The 12,717-nt window shown below is 34.4% G+C and overlaps 1 protein-coding gene across 2 annotated transcripts in view; it reads right to left on the reverse strand.

Moving 5' to 3' along the window:
• Positions 1–3,166: 3,166 nt before the first annotated feature.
• MOSPD2 (motile sperm domain containing 2) overlaps positions 3,167–12,717 on the reverse strand; it is a 36,132-nt gene continuing 26,581 nt past the window's right edge. For both annotated transcript variants that reach the window (XM_037377365.1, XM_037377366.1), the window contains exons 10-15: positions 11,903–12,015; positions 8,195–8,291; positions 7,268–7,364; positions 6,440–6,569; positions 4,604–4,706; positions 3,167–4,078 (exon numbers count right to left, since the gene is read on the reverse strand). In XM_037377365.1, coding sequence (XP_037233262.1) covers positions 3,932–4,078; positions 4,604–4,706; positions 6,440–6,569; positions 7,268–7,364; positions 8,195–8,291; positions 11,903–12,015 — 687 coding nt within the window. In that variant the 3' untranslated portion in view covers positions 3,167–3,931. The remainder of the gene's footprint in view (positions 4,079–4,603; positions 4,707–6,439; positions 6,570–7,267; positions 7,365–8,194; positions 8,292–11,902; positions 12,016–12,717) is intronic.

The following is a 12,717-nucleotide window of genomic DNA, read 5'->3' on the forward strand; positions in this document are numbered from 1 at the left end:
AGTGATTCCTTAGTGAGCCATCTTCCAGGGAACAGGGAACAAGCCAGGCACTTCAGACACTGACTTAAGATGTCATCTTTAACCTCAGGAAAGAGCACTCCACATGCCCCTGACTAATGAGAACTGATCTGCTCTTCCTAAACTGATACATATACTGTAAACGCAGGTATCTTCATGTCTCGGACACAACAACCCACAGAACTACTACAAGATCTAAACCAGTGAATTCTTACAGCCACCTGTGATGTGTTTTGCAGAACAGTGTTGTTTGGTCAATTTTCGATTTGTTCTATTATTCTGACCAAATGTCCGCTTTCACAATAAAGCCATAGAAAAAGAAAGAACTAAACAAACCGTCCACTGTGAACAGCATTCATACCCTTACGCTGCCAGTCCAACTACACAGAAAGTACAAGGATCCTCAAGACAGTGCAGTCCTCTCTACAAGCCCCATACAGTCAACAAAACCCACACAAAATAACATCTGGAAGCAGGGACAAATGTTTGAGAGAACATGAACGCAGATATTAGAGACAAATTGGCTAAGGTAGGGAATCACAGATGGAATAGAAAGGCAATCAAGAAAACCTATTCCTGGCCCTGCTGCCTCTCCCTCTTTTCTTTTTTATAGATGTCTAAAATACATTACACTCGTCTGGAAGTGCCTATTTTTCTGAAGAAGGGAGAGAATTGTTTCATACATTAAAATATTATAATCAAGATTTTCCCCCAAAATTAGCCTACTCCAATGTGTTTTCTTCCTTAAGATACTTACTTTTTGCATCTAATTAATAAACTTCAATATAGCTATGCCCTTATGCAAAAAATCCTGCTTTCACTGTTCAAAAAATATATTTCCTTTGCAAACCAGACTTGATTTCTCTTCAAGCATTCAAGTACACTGTAACATTAAACCACTGTAAATAATTTCAGGATGAACAACAGTGCCACTGTGAATGGTGTCACTGTGACACCACCTGTTCCTATAGTTCAGAGCTATCCCCCAGGTAGAGATGATAAACAAAACACTATGAAGTTTTAAAACTAATTTTTATTTAATAAAGTAAAAAAACTGAACCTAAAAATAGGGCATAAAAATTGCTTGCTAGGAAAAGAGTATCTGCTCCTTTGGAGCACCAATTACTTAATTTTTAGGATTACCAGACATTGCTGTCTCTTAATTGTCTGTAAATGCTAAGATTAACTGCTAATCTACAATGACAGAAAGGAAAATCAAATCTTGTCTCAATAGTTCATGTAATCAAATCCCATTTTGTGAACTAAATTCTAAATTTCCCCAGCTTTACAAACAGTTTTCATGTACTGTGAAAAAATAAAAATAAAATATTTGAGAACAATCTTTTGTCTATTATCTCAATTTTGGGTATCATATCGAACTACATTATGGCTGTGTACTCTGTAACTTCAGTGTGTGTTAGACACAAAACCTTCCAAAATGGACTGGCTGAAACCTATGTTTCCAAAGGTTGGCAAACAGAAGCTGAAATTACTGAAAACAGGGAAAATATTGATGGATCACCATTATGTTTTGTGGTGACAGGAACAATGAAGCTCTCACAGAAGAAAAACACAAAGCAGACTACCATCAATTTCTATTTAAGAAAAAAATACTGTTACTTTGCCATTCTTTTTTTTTTCTTATATATTTTTTTTTCCATTTACTCTGTGATATTTAATGATGTGTAAATAATACTTAGTTTTACATATACATATACTTGCATTGTGTGGATTTGTATTATTCCTGATACGGTAGCGTTTACATGCCAGTATCATGTGCTATGTTAGGCACTCTGTCTAAGAATTCACAATCTTCTATTTTACATTTGTCCGACAAGTAACACCACAACTTCTATTATACAACAGACTATGGGTCATTACTATATTTACCCCTCCTTCATAATAAGTATCTGCAGGAAAACCAAAACCTCAGGAGATGCAGCAATTTTTAAAAAATTAAACATTCAAGACTACATATTTCCTCATATTTATTTTGTTACTGTATTTTTCTAAAACATATTAAAATAGAAAAGATGTTCATCTGATTCATCATACAAAGAAAATACCAACATAGTAATAAAATACTGAAAACATATGAAAGCACCAAAACATTAAAATATTCATATTGGCAAATACTCTAAGAATATATTTTTTGCAATTTTACAGTAAAGTGCTATTCAATCCACTCAAATTAAACAATTGGCATTTTAAAAGCATGGTTAATATTATGTTAAAGTTACAAATTACTTCGTTACCTTTCCCAGTAAAACAACAACCCATTTTGTTGGAAGCAAAGCATCTGAGTTGCAAGCACATGAAAATAACGCAAATAACAGCTTCATAGTAAGCAGTGAACAATGTAAGTTCTCATTAATAAAACTTGGTATTTCTTAATTAAGAAATTAAGAAAACAAAATACTGAAAAGCAAACTGAACAGAAATTAGTTTAGTGAAAAATCAAGAAAATGTAGATGTGGTAAAACATTGTATAAATTAAGAAAGGACAGACGACTGCACCAAACAGTTCTGTAGACTTGCCTTTTACATGGTAATTTTTTTAGTAATTGTAGTGCTGCTTTATTAGTTAATCTGCTTATTAATGCATTTTTTAAAACTGCCCTTTTCTATTTCCTAGAAATGATACTACATCTGCAACACACTGGAGAGATACTGTAAGCAAAAAGACAGAAGCAGTTTATGACCTTTATTTTTCCTCAATAATCTCTTTTCATATACTGAAGTCAGCAGACAAAACTAAATGATCTGTTACAAAGCCAATTTGTAGCAAAAATTAATTCTAGTAAATAAATTATTTTAATTTTTTACACCTCGTTGAATGAAAATTTTAAATGTATGAAAGATATCATCAGTCTCCTTTTAAGTGTTTATCATTTTAATATACATATTTACAGCAATGAGTACAAAGAATCCTCGTTAGCTCACTAGCTTCATACACCATTTCCACAACAATTTTTGACAAATGGGAGATATAACACTTTTATGTTGCCTTCAACAATATTTAATCTTCCTGACTTGACTTGTTTTTTTCATAAATTTTCATAAATTCAGCTGTAATTTAAATATATTGCACATCTCACTGACTATTTATTAGCCTTTTCATGAACCAATAATAGGTCATCAAATGTTCAACTCTTACACTACTGCCACAATTGACTAAGAGTTGCTTTCAGGGGGAAAAAAAAAAACAAACATGAAAAGATTAGCGTCTCATCCAGTATTTTTGGAATCAAACAAGCATTAGCATCTTAATTAGTAGGAAATACGTACAATAACTTTGCATTCAGAAAAAGCATGAAAATAAGGAATTTAACCAATGAAAGCAATGAGCCTGAATTACCAAAATAATTACTAACAGGCAGTATCTTCCTTTATACGTGCATGTACAGAGATTATGTAAAAAAATCTGCCTGTACTGTGTAATTTCTGTACATTTTCTTGAATGAACAGGATAACTTTTAGAATACATTAAGTTGACTGCTTGCACCTTTTATGAGAGTAAATTCAGAATGTAAGAATGAATATGCTGAAAAGAAATGAAATACTGTAAAGCAGCTGAACAGAGGAAAAGAAACCAACTAAACAGTTTTAAATTATGTTGTATGTGGTTCCCTTCTTCCAGTTCAGTATTATTTATTGAGTTGTACAGTAAAAATAGGTCCTAGCTCTAACATCATCTTCATGAACTGTTTTAAGTGTCAACTTTCAGTAATTTCCTTTGCTGGTCATAAATTTCTTCTTTTTTTTTTTTTTTTTTCAGCAAATTATATCATCATTCATTGTTGAGGGATCACAAACAACATTTTGGCAGTTTCAGAATCCGAGCGCAGCACTGCAATCTCTTCCATTCCAACCAACCATGATCGGCAGCACATCCAGTGAACAGCAACTCTTTTTAGCTTCTCTGGATACATGTCAGGTAGAAGCAGAAGGCAAAAACGGTAACTGATAGTAATGATAAAACAACTGTCAACTGCTGGAACCAGAGGCAGCGATCAATCTGCTCTTGAAGTCTTTTATTAATTTGTAGTAAACGAGTTAGCTAAAAACAGAAATAGTTTCATTAAATTAGAATTACTGCATATGAATACTTGTAAATTTAGAGCTATTTAGCCAATAACTATAAGCACAGGAAAAAAGAAAGAAAAACTAAAAAAAAAACCACTTCTCTTAGTGACCCCTTTTTTTTTTCCACTAAATACTTTAGGAATCTGTTCCACTAAAGGAGCTTAAAATTTTAAGTTATGGATAGCTTCTATTGCCTGTATCAAGCAGGTGACATCTTTACACTAGGAAGCAAAAGATACCGCTGAGGTTCACTGATACCTCAGATAGGTAATACACACAAGAAGAACGAGCAAACTGCATTGGAAGTAGTTTTTTTATTAAAACATTACCATTCAACAAAACGATTAAATCACTACCACTGATGTAGTCATTTTGAATTGCTGAGCTTTTCAAATAGTATAATTTATGAAGTACCAAAGAGGTTTAGTATAGACTTGATTTATGCCTATCATATTTCACAATTTTGTTCAATATTCAGCATAAAGAAATACACTATTACCTGTATATGTAAATCTTCATTGGTTTTTGCTGGAATATTAAATGCGTTTTCTTTCAATGTCAGAGAAGAAGGCTTACTACTTTCTACAACATGACACCTGAGCCTGTGAAAAGGGGAAAAAATACACACCAAAAATCATAAATTTAATGTCACATTGTATAATTAGTAGTAATCAGTCCACCTAACAGTTATTATATGTGCTTTATCATCTGTTCTGGTTGATTAATTTTCTAAATGGCTATTGCAATGATAGTCTGAAAAGGCTTCCTCAGTCTACCAATTACGCTTTGACAGCTTTTGATATAGAAAGCAAGATCAAAATTATCTGCATGCTCAGTTAAAATAAACCTTCACCATTTTAAATTCACAGCACAGGATGCACTGGATTATTCAAACACTTACTACCAGAGGTGCAGCAATTTATTGAACAGCAAACAAAATCTAAAGGTTTTCTTCCCATTTTAAACTTTAGCAACAACATTTTTCATAGAGTCCATGTCTTCCACAGATGAAAATGCAGGAACAGAATTTCAAGTCACAACTGAAGGTAGTGGAATCCCATGGAATTTATAAAATACAGCATAGGCTCCTCTGATAACACACAAGTCCATTAGTGTGGGAATGAACTTATTTGCTAAAAAAATTGTTAAAATTGAGACTGCGGCATTTTTCTGTTTTAAGGAAAGAGAAATGCTAAAACTTCTCTGGCAAGACAACACAAAAAAAAAGGATAAATACATGCAATAAAATCTAAGTAGACTCATCAGATGAAGTACTTGCACATATAATATTAAAAAGAATAATTATATTCTGCACTACTTTTAATATATAGGTATATAAAAAATAAAGGTCAGGTTTTTATTCATCAGTAATGTACATACATGGCACACTTTGCAGGTAATAAATTTAATGTAATAAGGTCTTCTTACTGTTTCAGGGTTTGTCTAAAATAAAAATTGCAATATTTGTGCGAGGAAGCTTAAGCTCACTCACATGATGGAGATTGTTTTTTAATAGGGAGGTAAGGGGTAAGCATTCAAAGCATTAAAGCAAGACCTAGGCATCAAGTCTCAAAAATACTTTTTCCATGTTAAAGAAAAACACAAGCCAAAACCCCAGGAAGAACCTAAAGTAAAAATACAGCCAAATTATTTTTTTTAAAGGTGAAAGAGCATCTCAATACCATGGCCTCAAGACTTCTAGATGGAAGAGAACTACAGTGAACTTCTCCTAGAAATGTACAGCGATACAGCTAGATGCGAATGGATGGAAGAGAGGAGTAACAGGTACATTTAAAAGAGTGTATGGAAAAACTTATTTTCCTCCTGATACATTTCCATGATTAAATATGGAAAACACACATATGAGCACGTCACAGGTTTTACAGAAGTTTTCTACAAAATTATGATCTTCCTTAGCAGAAAGGGAATAATATTTTATATTGTCTAGAAAAGTTTTGCATTTGACGTGTCTTATTTCCTTGCTTGATTCTTTCTAGAAAACTCAAGTGGTGCATTCTTATTTAAAAAAAAAAAAAAAATCCACTGCCCACATGTATTGTCACATCCATTCATATTTTTTTCAACTTAACTCTTCATTAGCACAAGAACAACAACAACAACAATAAAATGATCACGTACAGAATACCATGACATTTTATGCATTGAAAACACCTTTAACCAGTTAAAACAGCAGAAGCCTCAGCAAGATACTTCAGTCAGTAAGCACACAACTGGGTTTGGAGAATCCTTCACTGATTATGATATGCAAGTGCTATAAATCAGCTAAATGGTAATGGCTAGAAACCCCCGCTGTCAAAGAAAACCATATGCTCACCTATGTTCCATCACTTTGGTCCTAGGGACTTCTTTCCAAAACTGAGTAAGTTCTGGTACACCTGCTCCAGAAGACAAGTCCATTTCTGCTGCCATTATAAGGAAACGATCTTGCAGAGAAGCTGCAAAACCTGCCCTCAAGGAAACAAAAAACCAAAAGTGTGCTTACATAAAAAGACAATACTACAAAGCATATGGAAGCATTTTTGAACAGAAATGTTTTAAAACGAGAGCTTGTTTATTGCAGGACATCAGACACTGACTTACTAGAAATAAAAACAATGAAATCATTCTCTTAAGCTCAGTAACTTTAATTACAGTTTTCCCAAAATTCTACAGTTTCATTTTAACAATTAAACATTTTAACAGTTAAACATTTTAACTTTAACTAGTTTCATCTGAACAATTCAAGGATAACCCAGAATTCTGTAAAGAATGCATTCTCCAGCAAATTCACCTATCCTTGCAACGATTTAGGAATGTGATTTACCACACACAAACTCCTACTGTAAGAGCGCAAATCAGACAGCTGCCACTGCAACTTTTTTTTTTTCTTTAATTTTTTAAGACAAGAAACAGAACAGGCTGAAGACAACAGCTGCTTATGCCTAAGTGAAGTAGTAAATCAGTATGGGCAGCTACTCAAATGCTGTCTGACATCTATGATTTATTACAAATAGTAACATTCTCATACAACAATCAAGTAGACATGGGTGTCAGTCACTCTTACACCCCAGCAAGCACATACAAAGGTTAGTATCTCGAACATCAGCCTGTTAATAAAACTTGTCCAACTTCTTACAAATTCTGTTGTTAAGACTTTGCTTACCACCATGAAGAGAAACTATTATATCCAGTGATGTGCCAGGTTCACAGCTGCTGTTACTGGGTTTAACTCTGTATTTCTCAGGAGCAGTTGTTCTTACCTATAAACAAGAAATACCAAGCAAGCATATAGTAAATGCATGCACCAGCTATGCTTGTTTCAGAACCTCCTTTGCTCTGTAATAATTAAAATCTCCAAAAGTTTAAATATTAAGACATGGTAATACAAAACTTCTTTAAAATACTTCATTTTGTAGGAATAATCAAACACTAGCATTTCACTTTTTCCTCTCACCGTTTCTATCCTTTCTAATTCTATCATATCCTGGTTTTCTCTCTTATGTACTTATTTAGGAAGAGACAAGAACATCAAGTGGACTGTATGCTAAAATTTTTAGTATGGAATATGGAAAATGAAAGTACGGAAACTTGTTATTTCTGTGTGCAGAGAGCAGAAGAGATGTGGTGGAAAACCAAATCAAGATGCCAGTCAGCTCAGTATTTCTGAAGCAAATGCAGATGCATTCATTCCTTTGATGCTGACATTTGCAGCTAGAACTGTGTCATTTTGGAGCACTACTCACTTGTTCCTAGCAAACATTTAAAAAGGAGAAAAATTCTAAAAAGATGACTTTTTAACACTGAAGCCTTTCTTTCTTGGGAAGCATTAGATTCTTAACTAAAGAACTAACCATGACCATATCTCTTTTTCAGTAAATGCTCCAAAGATTTGTGTTATTGATTATCCCCTTTGGGTGGTACATAATAGGCATAAATTCAGCCAGAAGACTTCTTTGAACTTATTCAAAAAACACAACAGAATAAAAACTTTAGACTGAAAAGTGGGTTTACAGTATTATAATAGTATTCTTCCTCCCTATCAAAAACAAGTTACACATTTAATAAACAAGGCCACACATAAAATACTTACCTTAAAAGCCACTATATTTTTAGTGACATTTGTGAGAACTATCAAACATTTTTTCTCTCCGGTTTCTTTGGATCCAAAATACAGCTCTTCTGCTGGGCTAATAAGGAATTTAAGAAGAATTAGTTTCTTCAAATTATCTTTACAACATATTGCAGAAAAAAACCCTGACCATACCTACAGGAAAATAAAATACTTTCAACCCTGCAGCTACAGTCACTATAAACAGTTTTTCATCAGAAAAATATGTGAAAACAAAATGCAGAAATTTTGTAGTGAAGCTCAGGGTTGACTCATGACCACAAGCAGACCTAGCTGCCTCAGCTGATCACTGCCCTTGACTTCTTCCATCTGGAAGAGCATGACCATCTGGCAAAGCAGGAGTAGCCAACAGATATATACAGTCATTTCAGCCGCTACATCTTGGAGCAGTACGTTAAAGGGAAGCAGTGCTAATTTTAATTTATGCTAACACTAAAGAGTATAAAGTGTCAGACAATAACTTCCAGCTATCTAACCTTGTAATGGTTATAGGGCACACGTAAGAGGAGCAGGCAGATATCTGCAAGTGGCGATCATTTCAACCGCTACAGCTAAATTCACTTGGGGTTATGAGTCAGTCTTCACATACTTATGGTGACATGTGTAAATAGCTATTGCTTGTTTTTAATATTCTTGTGCAATTAGGAGAGTCATGCATGAAATCTTGTAAACCATAACAAAAAACACAACTCATTTTGGAATAAGCAATCAAATGAACACTTCTAGGCAAGAAGTAGGGCATGCTTGTATACAAGTTGAGATGAAACAAAAGTAAAAAGTGAAAAATGTCTTTCTTTCAATATATCCCATTAGGAGTATGCAAAGAACTGCCATACTATGCAGCATTACAGAACTGCATATTCTTTTGAAAGAAAGCCTTTTTCAAAAAAATGTGTTACCTTTTCCTCCTTTCTCCCCTTTTTAAAAATGCCAATTTCATGTTTGTTTGACCTCCTCAAAAGACCTCCTTTTACAGCACCAATTCTTTCTTCTCTTACTTAAAACAAACCAGTGTATTAGCTGAGAAGAAAAATCCCTGGTGCTCTCAGGAAAGCCTGAACATCAATGCCAGAAGCTAAGTACAACAGTGACCGAGTGTGTGCTTATGTTTTACAATGCATTAGACAGTCCACATGCAAAAATTTATTTCTTTTCAGTGGAGAAAAAGGAAGTGTGCTGAGTGAGGCAGAAAGCAAGAAACTGACGGGTTTAAAACAGTTTAATAGGGTAAGTGTAACCTCCTCTTCTCAGTTTTTTTTTTTCATTCCCAATTTCTCGACTTAAGTAACCAACAACAGTAGGGAAAGGAAGGACTGTAGCTACAAAGTATTTTCGTTATCTTAAGACTGTATACTGCAGCTGTGTTACAGCAATTACAAGATGAACCATAAATGAGACAGACAAGCAGTAACTAGCATCAGAACAAGCCACAAAAAGAGCTCACAGAAAGGAACCTTCTGCCAGAGCCTGATCTTTCTTGTTCTACCACCAACTGTGGCTACTGACCAAAAAATAAAAAAAAAAAAAGCGGGGGGGAGGGGAGAGAAAGGGGGAAGTGGTCTTGCAGGGCCATAGCTATATGCCTGTTATCTGTGAAATCAATCAGCTTGAGTGGTGCATAGTTGTTTGGAGTGGGGATGTCTTATTTTACATGAACACCCAAGCTTTTTAGTTTTTACAGAAACACTACTTTCTTGTATGTGGGGGTAACTCAACACTACTTTGATGTGTGGGGTAACCATTTCGGCTTGTACTAGAAATTGTCTCAGAATACACTACATGAGCTAGTCTTCCACCAGACAGTGCAAGTAAACTGCTCATTGAGGAGTAAAGTCAATAATGACCCATCTTTCATAGTAAGGTATCCAACGTGAATACAATAGTCGTCTGAACAAGACAGACAACTAGTGAGTATGACTACAAATAGATGAAACAAGAGCACAAGTAGCCAGCTTTGGTCATACACCAAAGTCAACAAGTACCAAGGAGTGATGATAGGTAAGGAATGTCCCTGCATGAGGTTCTAAGGAGTCCTCATCAAGCCTTCTGCAGCAGCAGTTAGAGACACAGAAAGGAGATTTCATGGTCCCAGAGCTGCTGTGCCTCAGCTTCCTGGCCAAGCTCCAGGCTGCTGCCTGCACAGGGCAATGCTGGTATCAGCAAGGAGAGAAGCTAATTACATTGGCAGAGCGTGAAGTCTGAGATAAGTAAGTGTCTGTAACTAGTTATAAATGGCACTATATATTCTCAGTTCAGTAAATTCCAATTCAGCCTCCCAAAAAGGCTGCAAGGAAATAAAAATTGGTTCCAACTCTGTAGAAGCTAGAGTACTGAAGAGCAACAACTGTGCATACTCTCAAGAGTTTACTTAAAAACAAAGAAACAAACAGCAAGGACAATGGAGATACCAGTATTTTATTTTCCATGAGAGCAAGACCACAAGTATTAGCACCTCTGAGTTTCCTCTTTCATGCAATTTACATGAAGTCCAACACTTCTGTTCCAATGGAAGAACTTGAAATATTTAAGAGAAAAAAAAAGATAGTTTGTTGGGGGGTTGGGGTGGGTTTTTTTTTTTATTGGTTTGGGGTTTCTGTCATTCATTGTTGGGTTTTTTGGCTTTTTTTTTGGGGGGGGGCGAGGGGAGGAGGTGGTTCTCTTAAGTGGATGGAAGAACACAGCTGCTTTTGTCATAGGGACAGAAAATTTTAAACATTCTTTAAAAACAAAAAATCACAAGTCTGCTGTCTATGCCTTTGCCCTGCCATACAAGAAACTAAGTATATACAGAGGAGGTTTTAGCACAAAAGACTATAAAGATAATTTTCAATTCAAAGCCAGGAAAGTTTGACACATACAAAGTATTTTTATACTAATGAGCATGTCATTATTCAAATTCATTCCAAAACTAATTCAGTACAGCACTTACAAAATTAGCTAAGGAATTACCTATATATTAGATATTTTCTTCATTCATCTAATAGCAAACTGGAAGTGAAAATAGAAGTTAACATCTAAATCAATTTCTAAACAACCATCTTGACCTCAAAGGCAGTGAGAGGAAAGAGTGGTATCAGCCAACAGATTATTATTTTTTTCCTAGTTTAATGATAAAAAGCAGGTTAACTGCAAGATGCAAGCATCCTGGATAACAAGAATCTTCTGAAAAGATATGCAATTTATACAGAGCACTTGCCACACAAAGTAAGTTGGACCTATTAAATTTAATTGGTGCAAACTACTACTGTAGACACTTACACCATATAAAGTTAGAAGAATTTAAGCAAGATTTAGCAGTGAAAGCTATCTTAGTAAACACACTGGTTAAGCCAATGCAATCAGCGTCAAACCACTGCTCTCATTACAGATAAGCACAGATTTAACTAAATCAAATAACCGAGTTTCTCAAAATAAATGAAATTAGGAAATGTACACATACTAATCAGTACAAAAAGCATACTAATCTGTACAAAAACATGCCAAGATTCACTAAAACCAGAAAAAGTATTTGAGCATTGTAAAAATAATTCTTAAAAGGATTATAACTTGTTTTCCTCTAATAGTCTCTGATTTTCCTCCGATAGAAAAAATAGTTTATTTTGGAAACCAACTAGTTGAGTACTCAAGTGTTCAAGTCACATTGTAAAAATAATTAAAGATTATTATTACCTGATATGTAATAAAGGTCCTTTAAAAGTAGTTAATGCTTTCTTTGCATTTTTTGGTTTGATCTCTGTTTTGTCAGTTTCCTCTGATTTGGAAATTTGTTCTATAGAATTCATCTGAGTAAAAATGATAGTTATAATGATTAACTAGAAACCTAGGTTACACATGTTACAGAATCATGCAGGTACTTCAAAGAATGAGGAGACTTATTTTAACAAGTTATATTACAGACTAAGCTTAGTAAGTATTTATTCCCTGAAGCTGCTTTAAGTCCACTGAATAAAATGATCTGTTATAGAAGTTAGATAATTTATTAAACAAGCATGAAACAAAACTTTTGCTTTCATTTTTTCCCCATTTATTTTCCTAGTGCCCAAGCTGGTTATTTTTGAAACCTTCAGACATGTTAAGGTATAGTACTTCAAATACTTGAACATTATAAAGCACTGGTGTTATTCTTCCACTGCAAAACTTTTAATTAAAACAGACACCCTGACACAATCAGTGCAACACTGAACAAAATCACAGTAATTCCACGCTTTATTGTACTGCAGAGTTGCTGAACATCTTCACTGCTTTTAGATGGAACTCTGAAGTACTGGAGAACATAAACGAAATAGTGCTGATTGAATTTGTGCATCCAAAACTGCAGGTATCTGAGGTTGAGGGTTTTCCTCTATTACATTAAGAAAACAGATGTCAGCAGGCCTGGACATGTTAATAAAAATAATGAAAGAAATCTGGAATTAAGTGTCTAACAGGGTGGTGGGAATACAGAAGACTGAATCAGTAACATGACTCAGGATCAACTAGCTGAA

Source organism: Falco rusticolus, chromosome 2 (assembly GCF_015220075.1).
Source record: "Falco rusticolus isolate bFalRus1 chromosome 2, bFalRus1.pri, whole genome shotgun sequence".
NCBI classification, from domain to species: Eukaryota; Metazoa; Chordata; class Aves; order Falconiformes; family Falconidae; genus Falco; species Falco rusticolus.